General features: G+C 40.9%; 2 protein-coding genes and 2 non-coding genes across 4 annotated transcripts in view; 2 read left to right on the top strand and 2 right to left on the bottom strand.

Annotated features, from left to right (window-relative positions):
• Window positions 1-27,484, top strand: part of LOC148805243 (uncharacterized) — a 132,921-nt gene that overhangs the window by 68,211 nt on the left and 37,226 nt on the right. The gene's annotated exons all lie outside the window — the stretch shown is intronic.
• trnat-cgu (transfer RNA threonine (anticodon CGU)) lies at window positions 14,641-14,712 on the bottom strand. Its single transcript has one exon. It is a non-coding gene; the product is annotated as a tRNA-Thr (tRNA).
• trnai-uau (transfer RNA isoleucine (anticodon UAU)) lies at window positions 15,507-15,600 on the top strand. The gene is made up of 2 exons: window positions 15,507-15,544; window positions 15,565-15,600. It is a non-coding gene; the product is annotated as a tRNA-Ile (tRNA).
• LOC148805245 (uncharacterized) lies at window positions 18,800-19,477 on the bottom strand. The gene has a single exon (XM_088909752.1). It carries the CDS (start codon window positions 19,475-19,477, stop codon window positions 18,800-18,802), a length of 678 nt encoding a protein of 225 aa, XP_088765878.1.

Below are 27,484 nucleotides of genomic sequence, written 5' to 3'. Positions count from 1 at the left end.
TGCTGCAAGATAGCAATGCTAACCACTTTGCCACCATTATAAATGGATGAATATCTTAGTTATCTTTCTAGTTCACAGGTTTGCATGCATAATTTAATTTTGAAAGCCACTGAGACATCAGGTACTACTGTTGTATTTATGAAAAAGAAACAAAACAAAAAACATACTAACAACTGTGCCATCCTACTCCTTAGCTAATACATTTTATTATTCATAAACAGTTAACATTGTTAGCAAAATATTTTGAATTATATTTAACCCTATTTTTTCTTTAGTTTTGTATTTAACTTATTATATGATAGTCAGACTTAATGTATATTTGAACAATGAAAATATATTTTTACAAGATTTTACATTAAGCACTTAAAATTAATATGGTTAATAATAGTAAACTGTAACATGCTGTAACAAGATCGGTTAAACAGCGAAGAAAATGCTTTCAGAGAAAATGTTTCAGGTGTGAAGAACATAGATCTCCAATGCAATTTCAACCAAACCTGTTCCCACACACCCTGCCCCCACTACCATTAGAATATACACAAAGCACTCAAATCTTTCGAGCTAATGATCAGGTGACCCGAGAGAGAGCGAGAGAAACACCAAGGGGTGCGGAACCAGGGAACTATTTACATGGAAAACGGGCGATCTCCCCAGACTGTCCGCCCGTTTCACTGTTACCTGGATACCTCTTTATTTAGAACTCACTAACACTGATTTTTAGTTTAGAAGGATTCAAGTAGGGTTTTAGATGAAAGGCAGCGACCTTAATCAAGCCCAAATCACAATTGAACCCATTCAGAGCTTACATTACATTTTAGCGTTTCATTCTGAGCAGAAGACCCTCACACCTGAAGAAGGGGGAGGTGTTTTTCGCTGGAAATCTCGCCTGCTTCTACTTTACAACCGGAGTGCTGGCTGTGACGAATTAAACCGGTATTACAGGTTTCAATCACAGACCATGTGACATGGGAGTCAGGAAACTAACACCGCGCCACCGGATTTGATAACGCTATAAAAACGCTATAAAATAATGTGACTTGGCACAGAACAAGTTTACAGCACAGTACAAAAATGCTGACCATGACTTTAGAAGCATAAATTGCCTTACACTCAATTTAAACACAAGCTGTCTTTAGCCCTCTAAGCTGGTTCATACACAAATGTAGAGATCCAGGCTCAGAACACACAGCTTCATTAGCGAATACATATGCAGGACAACTAGAGAAGACGTTTTACAGAGGATGGATTTTTAGAAACATCCCATCAGTGACATCACTGAAGTCAACTCCTAGGTACTGTAACTGTCGTGTGGATAGTTTCACAAGAATCAGACAAAGGTTTAAGCATCGCTTGTTCTAGATAAAACTGCAAAAAAAAAACAACCACCCATAATGTACTTCTTTGCGGCTCTGTTTGCCCAAATCATATATTCACAACGTGAAATCTAGAACATAATATTACGTAACCAAAATCCGCAATATGGAAACAGAACCTGTGTAATTGTTGATAGATGATGTACTCGTAACATTTTTTCAAGACGAACTACAACATTTAAAAAATGACTTGTATGTACTTGATATCTCTAATCAATCCACGGGTCCCAGCACGAAACGAAACTAAAACGCATACCGTTTCGCGCTTCTTATTAGTTGCTCAAAAGTAATTTGACCGTATGAAATGCATAATATAAACCTAGAAACATATACGTGAGTAGTACTTAAGCACTGTAGTATCTGTGTTAAGACATCAGGATGTCTTCTATCTTCTTCAGGATGAATAAAGTGGGCCTATTTATCTATCAATCATATTTAAATAACTAGTGTTCTGTACCGTGGTACCCCTAAAAGTACCACACTTGTACCATACAACAGTAGTACCTGATGTCTCAGTGGCTTTCAAAATTAAATTATGCAATAAATAACCACATGTAAGACTCTGATGCTTAAAATGTTTAGGGAGAAAGTGGAATACTGGTGTGTATTTTTTCTTTAAACTACCAATACCAGCCATATACAGTCTGTAACGTAGGGATTTCTATACGTCTTTATTTAGTGTTTACATTAGTGACAAAGGCTAAACGTTTAGCTTCAGTAACGTGTACATATCTCCCCTTTTTATAAAACGACATGGTTGAAAACTGTTCCAGAGCCACTGTTGTTTCATCAGTGAAAAGTACATCATGAAATGCCTCTCCCTGTTCAATCCACTGGAAAAAAGAAAAGGAGCATAAAGCTTCTGATGGTCATAAACGATATTCATTTAGGAGCAGCATCAGAGGTATGTTTTTAACTGCACTGCATTGGAGAGAATACCATAGTGTGTTTTTTTTTACTCCCTGGCGGAAACTGGCTTCCAGAAGAATCAGTATGGCTCAGAGATTAAATAAAACTTCACTCGCACCAAACAAATGTATATTTCTAAATATCACAACATGATCGAATTTAAGTCATTTTAATAACAATGAATAGTCACCTATGCGTTACAATATAAACATTTATATTGATTTAAATCGCGTTTAAATCACCTTTATTTAAAACCCATAAATAAAGCTGATACTGTTTAGACTTCCAATTATTTAAAACTGTATTAAAGCAGCACGATACACAATGCAACGTAAATCGCTATCTTTGTCTTCTGTGTGATAATGTTCACCTCTCTGTCCAGCAAATTTACAGGTTAAAAACAATACTGTTAGGCTGGGAAAACGATTTTTCTCCCCCCCCCCTCAAAAACCCAGTAAGTACAGTACTTACTAGTTAAAGGCTAGGCTCCCGACTACGGCGAAAGGAACCCTTCTTTCATTAGAATACAATGAACATATTTTAGCCCTGAATGAATAAATAGCAAACATGGTTTACATAAAAGACATTTTTCCAAGAAAGTTTAGCCTTTGTCACTAATGAAACCACTAAATAAAGACATAAATATAAAAATCTTAAGATTTTTAAAATGCATGACTTTGCTAAAATTTATTTGAAAATAAAAACAATTACAACCGCCAGGGGAGAGAGAGAACAGGGGAGGGATGTTGGTTTTGCATAAGGGGCGGGGCTATGGAAATTAGGTCTGTTTGGGAATGTGTAGTTACATGTTCTGGCTGTTTGTGAATTATCATTGTTGAGTATGGAGTGTTGAGGTATTGATTTTGTGTAATGCTTTATGTTGAAAATTGAGGTGGATTTTGTTTATGATAAACAGGATAAACTGGGATGGGAGGAAGGTTTGGTTTTGCATAAGGGGCGGGATTATGATAATTGGAGGACTTTGCGAGAGTAAAATGGTTTGATATATTTGATTTTGTATTGTGGTTGTTATCTATGTTTTTGGTTGGTATTATGTTTATATGGTTGTTTTTGTTGGTTGGTTGTTATTATGGTTATTAATAATACGATCTATAGTTGAAATCTGAGCCTAAATAAAAAGAAAAAGCAAGTGATTAGGTTTATGAGCAATCTAATTACTTATTCGTTTAAAACGCTATATAAAATAAAGTTTATTATTAATTTGCTGCACAGAGCGGTGAATATTATTATGCATAAGACAAAGATAACGATCCTGATCAGTTTAGAAATCTGTGTACGCTGTAAGGTTTTTACTTCTTAAACTTTTAAAATACACGTTTTGAATAGAAAGAAATCCTCTTCCTGTTACAGTATGTATAGCAAACTAGCACGTCTTTTTTCTCCAATCAGAGGGGTGTCAGATGGTGTCAGCCAATCACCATTCTGCGTTGGGTAGCAACGGGTGACTGTTCTCAGGCGGAAGATGTAAACAGCTTAATGTTCGTGTTAAATAATTTTTTAAAATTCAATTAAACGGGCACAGTTAAGACATTAAATATACATATACATACTGTATACAGTACAGTTTGCATACGGTAATATGTTACGCGATTAAAAAATAAATAAATAAAACTGGAAGGTTCAGCACCAGCTGGATTCGAGCACACAACCTGCCCGTTGGCAGGCACGCACCTAGACCAGTCGGCTACAGTCAGCTCGCATGAGCAGGCAGGCGAAACAGCCCTACACAGCCCTGCCGCAGTACACGGATATAATCATACCGTTATTAAATTCTTGAGATACGCGATTCCATATTATATTCCCTTTTAATCAAATTCTAAAAGTATGCTTGTTGACTCCGGTATCACGTTAGTTAAAGACTTCGAAGCTTACAATGTTTAGGGAGAAATGGAATACCGGTGTGTATTTTTCCTTGTGATATTTTAAGCTCTAGTTGAATGATAGGTGTCGCATTTTAAATCATTTTCGTAGTTAGAAATTATGAAACGCCCTGTTAAAAGCAAGGAAGTTTTTATGCCCGTTGAAGTAAAACAAAATGCCTGACAAAGTATGGTTTGGACAGATTCCAAGTGCTTGTACAAATGTGCTAAAGAAATTATACTTTGAGTATACAGCTTGTCCAAAGTCATCCATTATTAATACTATTAGTAATATCTTCGGTAAAGGCTTTGATGCATAAATATTTCTGATAAAGGTAGGTTGTGTACTTTTGTCCAACTGAGCAATCTTGCTTTCATAAAATATACCAACATTTTAATGACTGAAGATTAACATGCTGTAATACACTGTTCAAAATTAAAGGCTCAAATGCTGTACATGAGAGGTTAAGCTCCCCCTGGCGGTTTTACAAGGTGACGCCGGATAGTTTCCGGCAGAGCGTCAAATGACGCGCGATTAACCACGTCACACTGCGTGACACTGCGTGATGCCGCGACACGCCCACCGGGGTATGCCGCAAAATAACGCACGCATTTTGAATGGCTGCATCTGTATGTTTCACACTATATTGCGATCTTGAAACCAAAATTATTAGAAGGAAAGCTTTTTTACACTGACGTTACTCCTTTTAATATAACCCAGATTGTGAAAACAACTCCGCCCTGTCAAAAGAAAATGTTACACAAAAGTTGGAAAGCACACTCTCAATCCATCTGTATATTTGATTTCCACGATCCGTTCAAGGCTGCTTAGTGCTTCGCAAGCAAATCATTTCAGGGAAGAAACTCAGTTTAGTGAACTACTGTTGTATTTTCACTCATTGAATTTGATCGTTGTACTCTCTTTGCATTCTCAGCAATAATATTTCAAAATTACAGTTCGGATGTATTGGAAAACTTCACAAGCATTATTAGGTTAGTATTGTAAAATTGTATTTTAATATCTTGGTTTATTTACCTTCATTTTATTATAGATATAACCATAAATGTTGTTAAGCATATTGTACTTTTGTCGTACTTTTTAAAACATTTAAGCTGAGGACTACATGCAAGACATCTGTAAACGAAGATATAATTACAATAAAATTGGCAATTAACAGAAAACCACAATTTGTATAATATTTTTCATTGATATCGATGATCAGTTGAAGGATTTGAAGAAACTATCAAAGAAACAGCAGATGATTTTGGTTTTGAACCCATCTTTACACCTCAATAATCCATTTGTCCTCGAAAAAAGAAAAGACAGGCATATTTTGAGTCTCATAATTATCCTCTTCTTGATCCAAAAGAAACGTATACATTTGATTGCTTCTGTAGTATTTTGGATTTTCTTACAAAGATCTCACAAAGTATTACCAGGATCTATATTTAGCTTTCGGTAGCGATAACACTGCTGATATTGATTGAGTAAAAATCTATGATGTATTGACAGCTTTATCTGAAGCGAGAAGTCCTCGAACGCCGCTTATGAAGTGTTGGGATTCATACCAAGAAATACTTTTTGTTTTCCCACCCAAAATGCTGCTATTGCATTACACATTATATGAATATTACCAGTTTTGGTAGATTCTGGGTGCGATTTTCCAAAACTGAAACTACAAAATTATTTAAGATGAACCATGTCCGAAAATTGTAAATCATGACTAATATTAATATCAACTGAAATTACTACAGAAAAAAAGATTTAACCGAAATATTCATAAGGCTATGCAAGCCTAAAAGTAGAACAATTAAATTCATATAACTTTTATTTATTTTTTTTTTAAATGGGCTCACACACCTGAAGACACTAACGTTTCTCTCCGTTAGAGTATGTGAATAACAGTTTAACCCAAAATGTTTGTAATTGTGATTTTGTTCAAATGCAATAAATCGTCTATCAGCAGTAAGAAATTATTAAGAAAGTAAGAAATTGTTTTATTTCATAAACTGTAAGACGTGAAGAGAGTTTACAATTCGTATCCTTCATTTTGTCTTTTAACTTAAGCGTTCAGGATCCAAGCCCGTGTGTGGACGGTTGTGTTTCTTGAATCTCTTGTAATCATCAAAAGTCGTTGTTTAGTCCTTCAGTTTTTTCTCGAGTTGTACCATGGATATTTTATACGATGCAGCTTTCAGCTCAGTGTGGAGTGCAGAAGGAGGACTCGCTCGCTGAACGATCTCTCAAGAAATCCCGGGTGAGATTCAACCGGTGGCTTCTTCAACAGCCACGACAAGTCTGAGGACTTCCTCTGAATTTCCTGAATATGACGTTAAATTAGTTCGAATAATTTGGTAGTTAACACAACTAAACGCTTTGGAGGTATATTTAAAACAGCAGAGCAAGACTTCAGGCACTTCGAGTATGCATGAAATTAATTGTGTAAACCTGGATCTATATGAACAAGAGTTCTCTTGTTCATAATATCTTTTTATATTTGTTAATTGAATATATCAATTGAGTATATCTGTTATATTTTTGAATGGGATGGGACTGTACACTGGTGGTTCCCAGGGGAAAACGGGGTTATTGAGCCATTGGACATTCAAATAGTATATGTTGTGTGGGCGAATGTAACCGTGTGAGAAAGTAAAAAAATCGTCTTAAATGATCAAAGAATAAGTTGGGTGGGTGAATGTAACTGTGCTCTAACAATCCTCTTAGATGAAGCGCTACAGATGCAGCCCCTGAAAGTGTATTCGACTTACCTGTATAGTACTGCTGACACAAATGTAGCCTCTACATCAGACAGAAAAGGCAATGTGTTTGCTTAATCGCGTGAAGGATCTCCTTGTGAATCTGTCTCATTCACCAATGGAAATAGAAGCCATTACAATACGATACATGTTCACCTTCAACCCCACAGCTGCCGGACGTGCTTGTTTTGGGACTATTTGCAATGAGTATCGCATTAGTAGGTATGTGTCCTTAAAAATGTAAGGGACATTCAGTTAACGGGACAGAGACAAAGTAATAATCCTATTTTAACGTGTCCTGCATTTTAACTTACTGAACAGATAAATTGAAATGTGCTGATTTAGAGCCCCTGCAGTTTATGCAAATAAGAACCACAACAATACTCCTGAGCCCTGAGCACCACACTGAGCACACGATCAGCTAGGCTCTCACTTGTTCAGCATGACTTCCTGTTGCGGTTGAGCTCAGAGCTGGAGATGATCTCCATATTCTACCACACTAACTAGTCCTAAATGTAGCACACAGTGCACACTTTTTTTAAACAATTTAAAGTATTACACAAAGGCTGTAAAGCACACTCTGAATCGATCCGAATATTTGATTTCCGCGATCTGTTTAGGCAACAACAGACAACGTGGCGCTTCTCCAGCAAAGCATTTCTCAGTTTTGTGAACTACTGGTGCTTTTAACAAAGTGATGTAAGGAGCTTGTCAGGATAGCCGAGTGGTCTAAGGTGTCACACTCAAAGACTCCTGTCTTTCCAATGCTTGGGTGTTCTGGTCTCTGAGTAGCAGTGTGGGTTCAAATCCCACTCCTGACAGCTGCTCTCTCTTCCCTCTCTTGCATTTTTCCCGTCTTGTTGTGCCCACTGACAATGACAGGAAGAGGAAAATGGAGAAACCAGTTTGAGGGCACATGATGGGCAGGGAAATGTTTCGTGAACACTTACACGTTATTAGCAGAAAGTCAAATAGGCTTCGATTTCTGCCTTAAAAACTGTTTGGGGTGCCTGTAATCGAGTAAAGATTTACGGCCAAGCTATGCATTAAAAGGTGAAAGACCGAAATATAAATCCAGAAGAAGATTTATTAAAACGCGCGTGTCCTCCCTCCATTATGACCTTCATACACTCCTCTTAACATTAAGCACTCCTCTTAACTCTTAGCAGAACATTAAAGCTTCACAGACAGAAGCAGTACGCCAGCACAACCGACATTAAAACACAGTACGATTTGCACTGACTGGAAAGTGATCTCAGCAGACGTTGTTCCCTGCATAACGCTAAAGGTGGCAAAGCGCATTTGGGTTGAGAGGACGCAATACAGCTTTTGTTTCCTGCCTTGATGTCAAGCTGACAAAGTATCTCTAAAAACTTTGCTTAGGTTCTCAAGAGACTGTCAAAACAAAATTCCACTGATTGCTTTCCAAGTCAGAAGAAAAAGGGTCACAGAAGCATCTGGCAGCGGTGGGATTCAAACCCACACCCCCAAAGAGACTGGAGCCTTAAGCTAGCACTTTATATAAAATATTCTTTACTCAGCAGCTTATTAAAAACAGCTCCCATGATGTTCAAACCGACACTGACACAGCTTTGTGTTCTGAAACTCTTTTTCTCGTGCTTTTATTTAATGTGGCACAATGCACTGGGATAGAGGTATTCTGTTCACAAACTAATAGCTTTTAAACCACAGCACCCACAATGCTGCAAGTAAGTGTTTTGCACACTAAGCAGGTCCTCTGACTTTTCCCAGCTTTGTTTTGGGTTGTGGAACCTTTATTTTTTTATGATTTTTTGAAGAGAACACTACAGGTAATACACTGGGACAGGTGGGTCGTCTTCATGGCTCAATAGCATTTCAAATACAACAGCCACACTGCTGAAACCAAGTGTTTTACACACCAGACAGGCCCCCAAACCGTTTTTATGATTTTCTGAAGGTTGACTGCTGAGGATAGGGATCCAATGCGGTGCCCTTGGTAGGGTTGGCGCGAGACGCAGGCGTAGTTGGAGTAAACAGGCAGGGGTCCGAGTCCGGGAAGGCGTAGTACAGGCGTAGGCACAGAATCGACAGGCGAAGGCGTAGTTGAGGGACTGGCAGGGGTCGGAGTCCGGGAAGGCGTAGAAGTTGCATCGGTGTGGATTCAGAAGGCAGAGGCGTAAACGAAGAGACAGGCTGGGGTCAGGATCAGAGAAAGCTTAAAACAGGCGAAGGTACAAAATCGAGTGGCTAAAGCGGTAGTCGGAAAAGCGGAGTCGAGGTCCAGGGGAGAAGTCGTAGTAAGGCAAAGGCGTAGTTAGTAGGTAAGCTCCGGGAGAGAATCTCAATCGTGAGCAATGACCGGGGGACAGATGAGGGTTTAAGTAGACGACTGATTGATGTGTGCACGTTTGGTATGGGGAGAGCTCGTGGGAATGCGGGAGCGCTTGCCTGCGTGAGGGAGATTCGTGACAGAACCAACAGAATCAACCTGAACTCATAGAAAAACAAGAATGCCCCCGAAACACCTGCACCCCCCTCCTGGACCACTCTGGTATCAACACCCCCAAACCCATCCATACCAGCTAACAAGACTCAGAATCGGTGCAACCCTTCAACCTGGACCAAGAGCAGGATGGGACAAGAACCTGAACCACACTACGTACACAAGTTTGTATTTTTTGGCTGAAGATGAAAATGTCTAACATAGATTGTTTTGGTTCTAGCAAACAATAATAATAGTTGTTAAAATCCAAACACACATAATGAGATCACTCTCTGTCAGTATGTGTAATATTCTGGGTCTGGGCTCCTCTGTATTTGGGCTAAAGAGAGTTCAACAACATTATTAAATGCACTGACATCATAATCTGACAAGAGACATTGTTTAGGGGAGACTTGACCACCCACTGTCCCCCTGGTATCGTGAAGCTCATTGTCCTTTAGCTTACCAAAACCAGAATCACTTGGGTTCATCAATCATTTGATAATTTTTCAGCATGGAATAAACCTATTACTTGTTCCTTGGAGACAATCTGCTGATAAGATATGATCACTATATTGACCATATACAAATTCTTGCATAAGGAATTCATATTTTGCATACACCGATCCCCCCGGAGTCCCAAGTGATTCTGGTTTTGGTGAACAGAATACCGCTATCCCAGTGCATTGTGCCACATTAAATAAAAGCACGAGAAAAAGAGTTTCAGAACACCTAGCTGTGTCAGTGTCGGTTTGAACATCATGGGAGCTGTTTTTAATAAGCTGCTGAGTAAAGAATATTTTAATCTTCCTGCTGTCAGTAGTATTGTGAATATAGTTGACCCTTACCTGAATGAAAACAGGACGTAAAGGAAGGGTTTCAGAAATCAAACAAAACTTTATTCCCGTGCTTACAGTCTGGGTAATTGGAGACTGCGCTGTTCTGTTTCGTATGGTCATATACGGGTTTTTCGCACGAAGCCGTATTGAACAGTATTTCTCGCGTTGTGAACGTGTGCACACAGCGGTACCCCGGGTTCCAGTTAGTGCGTAATTACGCATCGATGAAAAGCCGGAGGTTTAAAAAAAGATAATTAGCTCACTGATAGTTTGGTGTAAAGGCTGTGGAAATATCCACAAGTCGTGGTCTTTAAAATGCATTTGGTTTGAAGGCGTTCTGTGCTTCCATTGCGAAGATATCGACAAAAGAATATTCGTGCTTGGTCAAAAAAATGTCATAAAAACGAAAAAATAAAGGCTGAGAAAGCATTCACAATGTATTTTATACACAAAGGTAGTATTCTCGCAACTCTAAGAGGTTTCGTGTAAACGCTACAGGCGTGCCAAAATCGTTTTCGAACTTCAAGCTAACTTTACCCCGGTAAAGTGAATTTCCAGAACGCCATATTAAAGTCTCCCATCCGTTCGTTTCAAATACATGAATTAGATGAGTTCGGGTACTTTTCTGATGTATTTTAATAGTTTGGCACTGTGCCTTGTTAAATATGTCACAAGCAAAGTTTATCAACTTCACTTTCATGCGAGGTTTTGCGTGGATACAAAAACATTATATGATATCTATAACACACGTGAAGAGTGAATCTGAATTAATCAGAATGCCTCGCTGCACCAGAATTGTCAGAATACGTATTTTAAAAATACATGTGGTGCATCTGAAGACAGAATAAAACCCAGAAAAGGACGACAGACCATTAAACTGTCTGGTGATATTGCTGCATGGGGCGCAAGATCACAATAGAACACGTTATTGTAAAAAATGTTAACATTCGTGAATGAGAATTTTTTTTATTGTACCAAATGTCCGTTAAATAATGAATGACGTTTTTCAGACCATAAACACTATTATATGAAAAAAAAACATTTACTATATATGCATTTAACTTGCTTTTTTAAAAAACATTACAATACGGTAGATGAAAATTGTTGTTCACGCTCTTGTATTAAATATACTCTAGTCATGTGTCAGAAATAAAGTGTATAAAATTTGCTAAATCAAACAAAACACAAGCGCTACGAAAAAGAAAAAATGTGTTAATCCTGCAATTTTATCTCGTTGAAACGTTTTTTTTTTTCTCTGTGGCACTAACGGGCTAACGGTTAGGATTCCTGGTTTCCTGATTACATAGAAATGTGTCTCTCTTGCCTTACGATGTCCAAATGATCAGTTCAGTGTAGAAAAGAGCAACGTAAAACCCCGTCAGGCGTGCGAAACGTATAAATAAAAGAGATCGCTTTGTTTCTGCCCGCTTTCTCACTGAAGCCCTTTGGTGTGTTAATAGAAGGTTATAACCGCTACACTGCGCGATGTGGGGAGGGGTGACTTGCAAGCAGAGTTGACCTTTGAGAAAGGACTCGTCTCGGGAATATATTTCCACATTTTGAAGAGATTTTCTCCATTTCTGTAGCCTGATTTCCACTATTGCTAGAGAGCTGTAGAATCTGGAATCACCTATCCAGCTCTGGGAACAGTGTGTAGATGACAGGTTTGTGACTTTCTCATGAGCACGGTATATGAATCCATCAGATTAAAGAGACTGTGAGCATTTGAATAAAATTAACGATAGTCTGTCCCAGCTTGCCGCGATGGTATAGTGGTCAGTACTTTGTGCTGTGACCGCAATACCCGCGCTTTGAATCCGGGTGACAGCAGCCCAAGACAAGAGAGTTTCCTTCGTCTATGTTATTTCAGTGAAGGGGGGCATGCGTGTACAGCGAACGATCATCGAGTTGATGTGTTGCCCCATATAAGTAATGTGAACCAACACTGCTTTACAAAGGAGCACGGTCTGATCTTATAGTTGATAATCTGGAGACCAGACCGACCTCTTCTCTGACGAGAAGAAAATGACAGGAGCCGCAGTATTTAATATAAATAAGAAAATAATTTTCTGTGGCGCAACTAGTACCAAACACTTAATCTCGGGGTTGTGAATTCGAGCTCCACGCTGGTAAGAAATCATATAGGTTATGATAAATTTAAAAAGTAATATTATAAAACTTTCCCGATACCAGTTTGCAGGTGACATGTTCTTTATAAAAATAATCTTTAGTATGGGATCAATAACCGCGCCAGAACAAATATCGGAAAGAAATCGCCTGTAACTAAGGAATTTAAGTGAAGTAGAGACATAATCAGAAAACCTACATATAGGAAATGTTAGTTACTTTGTATGTGCTTTAGCGTTTTCTTTTATATACCGAAAAAAAAGTTCAAGGCGTTCTAGTCGCTGTACTCCTCGTAGATAATCTCAACGAAATCACAATACAGTACAGGACACGCAGTGAGGAGCTCACGCAACGAATAGTCTTGAACATGCCAAGCGTAAAGGCACACTGCACATCTGCGAAATATCACATCCTAGTTAAGTTACAGATTATAGACTGAAAGCTAGGAAGTCTCAGATCACTGTTTTTATTAAAGGTTCAAGCAAACCCGAATACCTTTGCAAGAGACATTTCAGAATCTCAGTTAAATCCAGTACGATTGCTGGATCCCTCTAATTCGGCTATATCACAGATCTGCAGTCCACGATTAGAATACTTTAGGTGCGTTGTGTAAGACATACCGCCCAGAGCATTTCTAAGACAGGAAAAACATTTTCGTTACGAAATGAGATATACTGTACGTAGAGTGAAATGGTCTGGTACGAGTCCTAAGTTTGAATAGTTCAAAATAGACGAAAAGGGGTAATTACAGACTCTTTCGAAATGTAAGAACATTAAAGCTGTGCGGACCTTATCTTGATTTACCTAGTTTAATCGTTTTCAGAAAGTGTAATTGTATTATTTTATGTACCCCTGACGATTCTACTGATGTTATAAGTGCTCTTGTTTATATTGAATCTATTTTGTTGTTCAAATAAAAAGTAAAAAAAAAAACTTTCCGGATGCGGCTGCTGTAAAAATAAAATGACATCAAAGGCGTTGTACGTAGAGTTCTGAAGCCTGCTCCACAGAAGAACTAGCTGAGATGAAAAGTTCAATATTCTACTGAGAGGGCTATTCCCGTCAACTCAGTTTCTTTCTGAAACAACGTTTTTCAAGAAAAACTTACACTTACGCAAAATTTGAAATAAAATACTTGCTTAAAAGTGCAGATTATTTTTTTCCCAAAAACTGTAAAAGGAGAAAACCGACCCGTTGGAGTCTCTGTCGTACCATTGCTCAGTGCGGTCAGGTCGGGACTAAAATGATAGTAAGGTGCTGTTTCAAGCACATCTAGGCACGCCTTTCTCACTATTCCATCGTGAACATCATCTAGAGAAAAAGTGGCATGTAATGTTTAATACATTATTGACCTTATTAATAATTTGAGGGAATACAAATGCTTTGCATGTATCGAATTACAGCACGTAACAACTGACTACCTGAGTCGATATCACCGGGCAATTTCCAATAACGACCAACATCAGAAACTTCAAGAAAAATAAGATTCCATATCTTGGAATGTAGGGCGGGAGAATTCATTTATACTCCTGTTGCATCTTGAGCTAAACTTTTTTTTAAAATATGACGCAGATTTGCTCAAGATACTTGTAATCCCCTTAAAGAGAGTTTTCATGAAAACGTACATCGGCTAGCTCTCCACTGTTAATTGACAGAACTTTTGAAGAAACTGTTCTTATATAAGCAACATACAAATTACACATCTTAATGAACATGAAGGGAAATCTATGGAAGCCCGTTTCCGCCAGGGAGTAAAAAAAAAACGCGCTATGGTATCTCATTGTCTGTCCTTTTTTACTTAAAAAAGGTCTTCTTTAGCTCAGCTAATAAGACCTGGGTTCGAGCCAATGCAGTGAGGCACGAACTAGGGTGGGAGCGGCGAAGGCACAAGCCCTAGAACCCGAATCCGTTACAATAACAAAAGGACAGACAATGAAATATGGGCTATTTCGAAGTCGCAAATGTGAGATATAAAGTCGGAATTCTGAGTTGCTAAGTCGGAATTCTGACTTACTAAGTCGGAATTCTGAGATACCATAGCGTGTTTTTTTTTTACTCCCTGGCGGAAACGGGCTTCCATAGAAATCCGGGTTGTGAATAACAACTGTCACTACACACGATTGAGTTCTTGAGGCTGGCACCTAAGACCACTCAGCCATCCTGACAAGCAGTGGAGGATGCCCGTTGCTTTGTCAAAGGATTATTAACTACTACTGACAGTTCTTTTCTTATTATTACAGAAATTTCTACATTGCAAGACAATTGACGATTTAGATAAAGGTAAGTAAACCAGGCACGGACGGGGCTTGAACCCGCGCTCTTCGGTTTACGAGACCGACGCCTTACCACTTGGCCACCGCGCCCACAGTTTAATTTTCTTTCCCATCAAGACTAATATATTTTGAAAATAAATAAAAAAAATCTTTGTGCACAAATTGCAATGGCAGGAGTAAAACAAATATGATTATGATGTACAGTAATTGTTCACTTAGTGAAATACTTTTTTTGGCCCACTGAATATAGTTCTTCTGTGGAGCTGGCTTCAGACTCTGCTTATAGCGCCCGTCAAATAAAATAGATATTTTATTTTTACAGGAAGACGCATTCCGAAATGTATCTCTGCAGTTTTAGAAAAGTTTTGAATGGCATATTTTATACAACGCACAAACCGTATTCTAATTGCAGACTGCAGATCTGTGCAGCAATCGTACTACATTTCACTGTGATTCTGAAATACTTCGAGAAAAGATTCAGGTTTCCTTGAACTTTTAATAAAAAACGACTTCGCTTTCAATCTCTGATGTCACTGTAAACTCGGACGTGATGTTCCGCAGATGTGCAGTGTGCCTTCTTGTCTTATTCAAGTTTACTGGATTTTTGAAACGAAAATACAAACTGGACAGTTTCAGACAGATGAAGACTCATAAATGTCACTACAAATGACAAATTTGTAGTGTAAATCCGCCGGGCTGATTTACCTGTCTGACCATCTCTCTCCTCCCTCTTTTGCAGTGAGCACTATTTTTTCATTTTCTTCCCTTGTAGTTTCCTCGCTCTTTTACTGTCCCTTTCTCCCACGGAGAGACGGAAAACATGCCGAAATCGTTTTCACTGTGTTTGTGCAACGTCAGTGTGTGAAGGGAAAGCAATGTACGCAGCTCCAGTGGCGCAATCGGTCAGCGCGCGGTACTTATACAGCAGTGCACAGCGGAGTCATGCCGAGGTTGTGAGTTCGAGCCTCACCTGGAGCAGTGTAGCCTGCCTTTAGCTACTGAAAGCAACTGTCCACTTTAGTTACTGCTACTTATAGGTCGTCCTTAACACCTTATCTAACGGGATTGTAGCCTGTTAGGTATTTGCTGGAGACCCGGTCTAAATTAACATCAAAGGAACAGGTAAAGGTTTATTCCACGTCACACCCGAAGAAGGGTCCACGTTGTGTTTCCTTCTCTTTTCAGCGTGGAATAAACCTATACTTTTTCCTTTGCAGCTGATGCAGGTCACTACTTAATTTCCCATCAGCTGTGGACCCCCTGCTGGTCTCTACACAGATAGATGAGAGATATCTTCTTAGCCGAGAGGTCTACTGGGACTAAGGGAGCACGATGGGGTACCGAAGACTTGAAAAAGCTCTCGCATTAGATTCTGTTTTTGTTGTTTCCCAGATTTGTTTTTAATGTTATTTTTGTTTTGAAGTTGTTCCGTTAAGTATTTTTTTATTTTATTTTCTGTAGTCGTTAGACTACTACAGTGATTTACCGAGGTTCCCGGAAGGCTTCTTGCATTGTGGTTGTTGTGTTTTTGGGTTACAAGTATTTTTTTTTCTATTGATAGGACCCCACGCATTACTGTGGGACTAGTTAACTTAAGTTCTTACATTGTACCTGAAATTACCACATAAACTACTACTCTGTTTTTCCTTTTTTTTTTAATAAAGGCACAAATGATGTTTTTTTTTTTCTTGTGGCTGATTGGCAATGTCCCTACAACGGGTCATTGCTACGAACCTGGCTGCTGAAATTTGTCAGCAGCTCTGTACTAAACCTGTTCTCAACTGCAACAAACCTAAAATAACATCTGCTGCCCATTAGATCTTACTGATGTAGGAGACTAACTTAAACCACCTCTTCACAGGGTTTAAGTAACTCAGTAGTGGAACAGTCGATCGCTTTTGAACTGTTCTGAATGTAGTGGAAATAATATGGTCACAAAGTAACGAACATACAGTATTCACCACTCGCTTGAAATATTTAGCTAAAATTGTTTTCTAGACACCACAACTATTCACAATGAATTTGATCAGTACATGTCTTTATTAATAAAAGTGTAATTTATTAATAACTAAGATTAATGTAAACCTTTATTAGTAGCTGTATTACCGGTTAATCTGATGAGAATTCAGAACACGAGTCTCTCGCTCAGTAAACACGCTTTATCGTTTACTGAGCTTTCGATGAACGTCTAAGTGAAAGACAAATTTACTATTTTCACTTTTTGTTTAAAGAACACTTTTATCACATATTCTGCACTCCCGATGGTGTTTAACGGTGCTCTTTTCTACACGCCTGATTTGAGGATCCCCAGCTAAAATATTTTTTACTTATCAGGCTGGATTTGAGCGTCTTTACAGAGAGCTGATTTGGAAGCCTCACATATGCAAATGGTGACACTTTATCTTCGCTCCACATAAGAAACTCATAAATCTTTGAATGCTTTCCTCTTCACCTGCAGCACTAGCATTTGTCTACAGTTTGTGGCATCTTTTCAACACAATATATTTCACCATGGACTGAAAGATCAAATGGTTTTGGCAAAAGATAAGGAGATCTCCTGGCCTGTAAGGGATCAAACCCACAACTCTGGAGTTATTAGAACGACAATCGATCCAACTGAGCTACCTGACCACGTACATGTGAGGCTCTCTGTGCAGCATAAAATTTAATTTAGAGAATTATTTTTCCCTCTGAATTTAAACCCTCACAATTATGTGTACTGGCTTTCTGGAAGTGGTGGATATGATGAAAAAGAGATCAGCCTCTGTGATGCAATATCAAGTGACACTGATCTTCTGTTATACCGTTCCCTGCTGCATTTTAACCTATTGGGGAAATACTGGTATCCATGCATGTAAGGTTTCCTCCTTGTCAAATTATTTTCAAGCACATTTTTGTTGTTGAAAATAAACCTTGTGGATTTACATGTTGTGTCCCTCTTCTGTTAGTATCACCCAAATTGATACATTGTGCTCTGGCGATTCTTCAGATCATACCATTTTGTACAATACTGTATCAGTATTGTAGAACTCATATCATTAAAGAAAATAAGGCTTTTTTTGTATATTTTATTATAATTGTATTTATATGTGGAAATATGTTATTTTAATATCGACATGTACATTTGAAAAATTATTTCCCCCCCTAAAAGCAGGCAGCCTAACATTTTCAGCTGACAAAAAATTAGATGAATTTTTAAAGATCCAGACTGAAAGTTTACAAAATATTGTTTTACACTATATGCTGCTGTTTTGGAAGTATACTTATTTTACAGGTGCAACTGTGGTTAACATTGCTGCCATGCAGTGCTGGAGCTCTGTGTTTATTTCCTGACCTGTTGTTCTATCTGAGTGGAGTTTGTATGTTCTCCCCATGTTTGTTTGGAGTTTCCGCCAGGTGCTGCAGTTTCCTCCCACAGTCCAAAAACATTGTGATATCATTTTAGGAAGTGAATTTCATGATCATAAGTTTTCTAATGTCATTTTGTCACACCTGTCAAAGTGTGAATTGTTTGAACTTTCATCTTTCCTGTCATGTGAACCCAGATGCCTTTGTAACAATCTGTAGTTAATATTTCTGCAGTTTTAAGTGAGGTAGCGATGCTGTATATTTCGACAAGCCGTCCCTTCTTGCAGGACGAGGACCCTTAATTTCTCTTGATTTGTAGGGAAATGTAAATAACAGTCAGAATGTCTCATGTTGTGTCTGGATTTGTCCACAGTGGCTTTTCTCCTTTGTGTGGTCCAATGTATACATATTGATAACAAACATTTAAGTTTCCCTTTCCATTGGGGTTGATATTTTCATTGTGAGTTGCCAAGAGCTCCTTCATTTTTAATTGATAGTTTTACAGGATAGTTGGTACAGGGTGTACTCCTGCATCTTATTTATAATAACTCACCTGACAGAGTCTGGACTCTGGGGCACACTCTTTTTCCAAAACTCTCCTCCTCTCCATCTTCTCCTTCAATTGTTGCTTCTCCAAAACTCTCCTCCTTTCCTCTTCCTTCTTCATCTGTTTCTTTACCTCCTTTTCACAAACTCTCCTCCTCTCCTTCTCCTCTTTTGCTTGTTTCTTCTCCTGCTTCTCCAACAGTTTCCTCCTCTCCTTCTTCCTCTTTGCTTGTTGCCTCTCCTCCTCTTCCCAAAATCTCCTTCTCTCCTTTTCCTCCTTTGCTCATTTCTTATTCTCCTCCATGAGCTGATTCCTCCTCTCCTCCTCCTGAGCTCGCCTCCATTCCTCCTTCTCCTTCTGCCTCCTCTCCTCCTCCTGCTGCAGGGGTTTCTCCAGCCCCCGAACGTAGGCCTTCCACCTCTTCTGCTCCTTCTTCTCCCATCTCACCTCCTGCTTCTGCTGCTCCCTCCTGTTCTCCTCCGCCTCCTGGGCACGTCTCCGCTCCTCCTTGTTCACGGTCCTCCTAATTGCATCTGCTGCCTTGGTGCATCTCCTCTCCTGCTTCTCCTCAGTCTTCCTCCTCTGCTCCTCCTCCTTCTTCCGTCTCCTCTTCTCCTTCTCCAGCATCTGCCTCCTGTCCTCTCCCTCCTTCTCCCATCTTCTCTCCTGTTTCTCAAACACCTTCCTCCTCTTCTCCTCCACCTTCATCCTCTCCTCCTCCAGCTTCCTCCTCTCCTTCTCCTCCTGCACCTCCTGTCTCCGATCCATCAACCACCCTTCCTGCTTCTGCCTCCTCTCCTCATCCCGCTCCTGGGTGTTCAGGGACCGGTGCCTCCCGACCCGGACACTCCTGACTTTCTCCACTGGTGCCGTTGTCCTCTTGCCCCCTTGCGGCTCTTTCCATCTCTTCAGCTCTGTAGTGTTGCTCTTATCCTCATCGACCCCGGAACAGCACAGCATCTTGGTGATGGAATGGGAGGAGCTGACCTGCTTTGAGAGAGAGGAGTTAATATAGACACACTGACTGGACACTCCAGTACATTAACACTGCACCAAGAGAGAGAGGAGTTAATACAGACACACTGACTGGACACTACAGTAAAGGTTCACTCCTCACCTCTCCTAGAATCACAGGAGCTACAGGGTCCTCTAGGTGTCTCAGCACCTGTGCTCTGACTTTCAGCAACTCTGGAGGCCTGTCTTCAGGACTTGGACCTTCCTGACTCTCCTGATTCCTCTGCCTCTTCTTCCTCTTTTTCTTAGTCTCCTACACCTCAGTCTTCTCCTGGGAGGTGATGGGAGGGAGGTGAGGGAGGGGTCTGGGGACAGGTAGCTGGCTGGGTAGTGACCTGGGGCGGGTCAGTGTCAGGATTGGAAGAGGTGGACATGTTGTCCTCTTCATCTTTTTCAGGGCTGACTTGGAAAGCACGCCTCTTTGCACCTGGACACTGAAGGCAGACACAGGTCTTTGCTGCTGGGGTCAGTTCTTGACTTCTTATTCTTAATATACCCTCAATATATGCATTGTGACTGTAATAAGATCCTGTACAGGTGAGTCTGTACAGTGTGTCCAATAAGAATCTGTACAGTTGACTCTACTCAAGGACAGAGGTTCTGTTCGCTTCTCACCTGTCTCAGAAGCTCAGGAGCTCTGACGCTCCTTAGAGGAGGGAACTCATCTGGGAGTTGATGGGGGCAGCATGGCGCAGTCACTAGGGGTTTCTCTGAGTTCAGCGGGGTCACAGGTGATCGAAGTGGGAGGGCCCAGGGGCGCCAAGATCCAGGAGAGAGAGGGATGGACAGCTTGGTTTCTTCAACAGCCTCACCAACCTGGATCATGCGTCTCCTGGGCTGTGGAGACTGAAGACACACAGAAGACTTTTCTGTTCCTGCTGAGGCCTGCAACAGGTCAGACTGTCTAAGACAACTACAAAGAGAAAAAATAAACCTGCTATTCACAGACCTCAGCTACAGGGATTCCCAGGTACTTCTGCAGGATGAGGTTGACGTTGACGTCGGCTGCAGACTGGCGAAGCACTTGTCCACCTCAGAGAAGTCACACCTGACTTTCGTGTTTTCAAAGTAGGACTTCAGTGTCTCCTTCGCCTCCTCGTAGTCATCCTGCTTCTTGATTCTTGTGCCCTGGAAGGGAAAATCCCAGGAAAATATGAAGAGAGATTCAGGCAAGATGTCCTGACAATGTCTGCTGCCGTCAAACCAAACCTCCATTATCAGAGCTCCCATTGTGTAGCCTGTTGTCTTCACTGTTTTAATTTTGGGATTTGGTATAATATCTTATAATATCCTCCGTGAAACTTTACTAACTCAGTACCAACTCCTGTACCAGAGAGAGAGAACAAAGACAGTGAATCATCATCATCATACCTCCACAGTGCCAGACAGGAGATGCAACTTAGGGGTGGAACTGTGGTATTTCTAAAGCCAAAAGAGAAGGGGGGGGGTCACCACAATGTTGATAGAGCCAATAGAGAGAGAGAGAGATACACCCCACTGTTAATAGAGCCAATAGAGAGAGGGGAAGTCTCCCCACTGTTAATAGAGCCAATAGAGAGAGGGGGAGTAACCCCACGTTGCCATCGATGACCAAGAGTCTCACCGCTCACTCTGTGATGCCCCCTAGTGTTGATCTGTAAGCGGTCTGTCTTTCAGCCACCCACTTGAAATAGAGTCCCAGCCCAGCTCCTGTCTCTCTCCGCTGGGAGATTTCCAGGTTGAGTGGGGTGACGCAGGTATCTTGGAAAGCTGAGGGGGTCAGGAGAATCGCCCCAGCCCCTGTACCGCCCTGATACCACAGTGTGAGCTGGACAAGGGGGAGGGGTTTCAGGGACTCACCAATCCCACATATGCTGCCTCCGATCCAAACTTGGCCAGGACCACATCGTACAACTCCAGGCAGTCCAGCTGGATGGAAGACATCGCATTCTGATCCCAGGTCTGTATCCAGCTCTCCTCAACCTAGAGCAGCCCCTCCAGTTCGACCCGCAGGCCCTCCCTGAGCCACCACAGGGCAGCCAGGGTCTTACCTACACTCTAACCTACAGTTACACTATAACTAACACTTACACAAATACTGCTAATATTACAACAGTAACACTGCAATTAAGGCTTATAGTTTCATTATTACTAACAATAACACAAACTTAGTAGTACACTAATAATACCAATAATAACAGTAATGCTATCAAAAGAACTAACATGACAATGAGTGTTAATATTCTGACACTAACACTATGATTATCACTAATATTAACATGAATACTAGCATTAAAACTAAAATTAAAAGTAGCTCTATCATCACTTATTCTCACATGAATACTAGTATTCAGTAGTGCTATCATCATTAATACTCACATAGACACACAGACACTACACATACAGACACACACCCACACACATCACACACTCACAAACACCCACACACTCACACATATCCACACACTCACAGACACCACATACGCTAATAGTGATAAAAACACAGCACTCACAGATTTCTGTTCATTGGTCTGGACTCTAGAAAGTTCTAAAGTGCTCTAGAAATTCGCAAGCGACTCTGGACCTCAACACCTGTTGATGGGTCACTTCTGTCAGACACAGCATTGGAGCCCAAGCCCACCTACACACACATTTACACACACACTGACAGATATACACCCACAAACTCACACATATTATGACACACTGACAGAGACACAACCACACACTCACACACATTCACACACTGACAACCACACACTCACACACATTCATACAGACACTACACACACTCACAGATACACACTCACAGACACACATTCACAGACACACACATAGACACAACACACACTCACAGGCACCACACACATTTATACACACAATCAGACACTCACACACATACTCGCACACATTCACAGATACACACAATAGACACTACTAATACTTACAGACACACACCCACACACTGATAGACACCACATACTTGCAGACACACACCCACACACTAACAGACACACACATACACAATGACAGATATATCACACTGACAGACACACATTCACACACTGACAAACACCACACACTCACAAACACCACAAACTCACAGACACACTCTACATACACTAATAACCACAAATACACTATAACTAACACTAACACAAATACCACTAATATTACAACACTAACACTATCACTACGACTAACACTATCAATATCCCTAACAGTGATACAAACTACTACTACACTACTAATACTAATAATAACAGTAATGTTATCACTAAAACTAACATGACCACTAGTGTAAATAATCTAACAGTAAATCTATAATTTGCACTAATATTAACATGAATACTAGCATTAAAACTAAAATTAAAAGACTTACACTATCATTATGACTAACACTGACACAAACTACTTATAATAACAGTAATGCTATCACTAAAACTAACACTACTGCTACTGTTAATACTGTAACAGTAACACTATAATTAAATTTAATATTAACATTAATATGACCATTAAAACTAAAACTATCAGTAGTGCTATCATCATTCTCACATGAATACTAGCATTAATATTAATACTACCAGTTGTACTCTCACTAATATTAACATAAATACACTAGCATTAGTATTAGTTGCTGTCTGTGACATCACACCACTCTTTATGACCTAGCCAGGCACAGTGACGTGCCGCGTGTCGCCATGGTTACCATACTTATGATTTGTAAACAAATGGAAAATGCATTTAAACTGTTACTTACACAAATTTATTAACTTTGAATATATTTTTCTAGCTCTCAGATACAATTCCTAAATAATAATTTGAATGAATAATTCTTTAATTTCGGATTGAACATTATTAACACAAAATGCACTATGTTAATTAATCGATATTGACTCTATTCTAGATTTTAAAATGGGTCAAGAACGGGAAAAGAATCAGTGCTCACTAATCAGTGAAGTTAATCGATTTTTCTACTGTTCTTTAGTTGAATTAATTGCTTGTCGATAGATAAGTGATCAATAACTCTCCTCCGTGCGCTCTTCGCTTCTTCCGCGGTCTCGCTCTCTGATCCCGGCGCTATGGCTGGTGTCTGTGACGTCACAGCGCTCTTTCTGACAGAGCAGAGCGCGTCTCGGCTGGAGGAGACTCCTGTCCGGAGCCTGGGGGGCTTTTCTTATAGATATAACATCTCCCCCCAAAAAACACAGGCTGTTAAGAGAAGCGATTCATAACAGCAGGAGGAGAAGAATGACATACTGAGGAATGAAATTCATTAAACAGAAAAAAAATGTTTACTTCACAGACTAATGCGTTATAAAGCATACTCCTGTGGAGCAGAAGAGAAAGAGCACAGGTCTCTATAATAAGCGCTTTTAAGCGTTTTACACGAATCTCCACAGAATAGAAGCCAGGAGGATCAGACTCCTGATCCTGGAGGTTGAAGAGCATCTCTTGGTTTTATTTCCACTCGAGCTCTCAGTTCCTCAGCTTGATTATTTAACTAGCTGTATAACTGTTATCAGACTCTCTTTAACTTTATATTTATAAGACTCCCCATGAGAGACGTGTGGGAGATGCTGAATTCCAGGGCTGGTGTGGAATCACACACAGACAGGTCTTCTGTGTGATCTGAGTCCCACTGCTCAGAGCTACAGACTGGTCAACTAGTCACTATTGTAGACACGACCATCAGTCTGCTGCTGCTGATAATCATATTATACTCATAAGAGTGGCAATACTGCTGTTCATTAAATAAGTAAAAATAATAATAAGAGATAATCACATATTGCTCAATTGTCAGTCAAACACTTCTGACAGATGCTTGGAGGCTGACTTACAGTAAAAATAATGAATCACTACAGTAATACTGAAGGGCTGGAGGTCCTGGAAAGGGTTAATAGAAGCTTCTTGCTTCTGACCTGGAACAGAGCCCACAGCTGCCAGATCAGTGACCCCTGAGCCCAGTTCACAGAGAGGGGAACCAGCCACAGCCTCACAGTACAGCCTGGCTTCCTGTGCTGGAGGAGCTCAGAAGAGCACAAACCACAGACTCACTGCAGAGTCTGACCTGCAGCTCCAGTGAAGCTCTGTCTAATATCACCGCTTTTAGGCTGTGTAAACAAGGAAAGATTTTTAAAAGAAATCATCATATCATTGCTTTTTCAGACTGACTCTTGCACTTATGCTCCTGCTGCTGCAGTTATTATGGTGAGGCTGTAACACAGGAGCTCTGCTATATTGAACAGGAAAGTTTAAATACAGCATAACTACTAATACTACTACAGCTATTACTACAACTACTCCTGCCACTGATACTACTGCTACCTACTATTACTATTTATACCTACTACTAATATTTTACTGCTCCTCCTACTGCTACTGCTACTACTACCGATAAGAATAAGGAGGATGAGCTGAGCTGTGTCCTCACTCTGTTCAGACTGGGGGTGTATCAGTGTATAAGTATTAGTTCAGCTCCACTGTGCTGTTAGAGAGTCTCAGTCTCTTCCTCACAGTCAGCTCCACTCAGAGAGACTGGGGCCACAGCTGAAGGGGCTGGAACATCTGTGTGGACTGGAGCTGCACAGGGACAGACTCAGAGTCTGAGGGACTCAACTGGAAGAGCTGCTGTCCACCAGGCTCAGTACAGAGGGGACAGTCACTGCTGGGCTTTTCTTTCTTTTTCATTTAAATTATTTGGCTCTGTTCACATCCACAGGACACCCAGTTCTTATTCAGTCCACCTTGTTTCTGTATTCCTGGGCTGACCTGAGTGACCTCACTGCCACAGTGGAAGAAACAGTGATGTGGCTCTGATATATATGGAGAAGACTGAAAGGGCCCTGTCTGATTTGTTTTATTTGTTATTGGTTTTATTTCCACCCGGCACTCAGTTCCACAGCTGGACTGATGATTTATTTAACTGTGTTACTCTTACCAGACTCAGAATCATGGCTCTGGAGCCTTCTTTGGGTGTAATACAGAATAAACATTTACTTGTTTCTTTTCATGTTAACTGAGACCTGATCTCCAGAAAATCGTCAGTTGCTTTCAGTAGCTAAATACACAGGCCACACTGCTCCAGCTGAGGCTCAAACTCACAACCTCAGCATGACTCTGCGGTACACTGCTGTATAATGGAGGACAGGCTGAGGGAGAGCAATGTGAGAGAAATGTGGAATGGCATGAGGAAGATCTCCGGATACAAGTTGTCCGGCGGCCAACAGAGTGAGGGAGGCCTGGAGAGGGCCAATGAGCTGAATCTTTTCTTCAACAGATTCGATACAGGGTCCACTGTCCATTCACCTCACAGGCCTTCACCCCAGACACCCTCTTCATGTCCTCAGTCACCCCATCATGTGATCCCTCCTACTCCTACTCCATCTTCCCCTGCCCTCCTCGGCCTATCCATCACAGCTGACCAGGTCAGAAGGGAGTTGAGGAGACTCCATGCAGGGAAGGCAGCGGGTCCTGACGGTGTCAGCTCCAGGGTGCTAAAGATCTGTGCGGACCAACTGGGTTCAGTGCAGCAGTACATCTTCAACCTCAGCCTGAGATTAGAAAAGGTTCCGATGCTCTGGAAGACATCTTGCCTGGTGCCAGTACCCAAAAAGGGGCACCCTAAAGTCTTGAATGACTACAGACCAGTGGCACTTACATCACACCTAATGAAAACTTTGGAAAGGCTTGTACTGGACCACCTCAGAACCCTGGTGAGTACAGCACTGGACCCCCTGCAGTTCGCCTATCGGTCACACCTGGGAGTGGAGGATGCAGTCATCTATCTGCTACACAGAGCTAACTCTCACCTGGAGAAGACGGGGAGCATTGTGAGAGTTATGTTCTTTGACTTCTCCAGTGCCTTTAACACCATCCATCCACCTTTACTGAGAGATAAGCTAAGGGCGGCGCAGGTGGACACTCCCCTGCTGTCCTGGATTATAGACTATCTGACCTGCAGGCCACAGTATGTACGGCTACAGAGCTGTGTGTCCGAACAGATTTTTAGCAGTACTGGGGCTCCACAGGGGACTGTCCTTGCTCCATTCCTGTTCACCTTTTACACCTCTGACTTCAGGTACAACTCTGAGACATGTCATCTGCAGAAGTTTTCGGATGACTCTGCAATTGTGGGGTGTATTAGAGAGGGGAGGGAGGAGGAATATAGGAGCTTGATTACCAATTTTGTGGAGTGGCGTCATCTTAACCATCTCCAGCTTAACACCAGCAAGACCAAAGAAATGATTTTTTAAACTTTCGAAGGAATAAGTCTCCACTGAACCCTGTTTCCATCCAGGGTGAGGACATAGAGGGCGTACATTCCTACAAGTACTTAGGGGTACACCTGGATGATAAGCTGGAGTGGTCTGGTAACACTGATGCCCTGTACAAGAAAGGTCAGAACCAACTCTATTTTCTTAGGAGACTCAGGTCCTTTGGTGTGTGTGGAACATTGCTACACATTTTTTATGAATCAGTGGTGGCGGCGGCCATCTTCTACGCTGTGGTGTGCTGGGGCAGCAGCATCATGACAAAAGATGCAAATAGGCTCAATAAACTCATCAAGAAGGCTGGCACTGTGCTGGGGATGAGCCTTGACCCCATGGAGGTGGTGGCTGAGAGGAGAATGCTGAACAAGCGCACAGCCATCATGAACAACACCTCTCATCCGCTTCATGGGACTGTTACTGGGCAGCGGAGCACATTTAGCAATAGACTGCTCCAGCTACGGTGTTCAAGGGAACGTTTACGCAGGTCTTTCCTCCCGGCGGCTGTCAGGGTGTATAACGCTGCCCTAGGCTAGGACTGTTAGCCCTTCATTTGCTCCTCTATGGACAGCATGTTTACTCCATTGTACTTTTTGGACAATCAGTCTGTATAAACCTATGCACATTTTGCACATATTTTATTGTTTTTACAGCGACTATGATCAGCACATTTTGCACACACCTATGTATTTATTTATTT

This window comes from Atractosteus spatula, unplaced genomic scaffold, assembly GCF_055471065.1.
Source record: "Atractosteus spatula isolate fAtrSpa1 unplaced genomic scaffold, fAtrSpa1.hap1 Scaffold_77, whole genome shotgun sequence".
Classification (NCBI taxonomy): Eukaryota; Metazoa; Chordata; class Actinopteri; order Semionotiformes; family Lepisosteidae; genus Atractosteus; species Atractosteus spatula.
The sequence above is the reverse complement of the archived record's forward strand: the minus strand, read 5'-3'. Positions and strand labels throughout refer to the sequence as shown.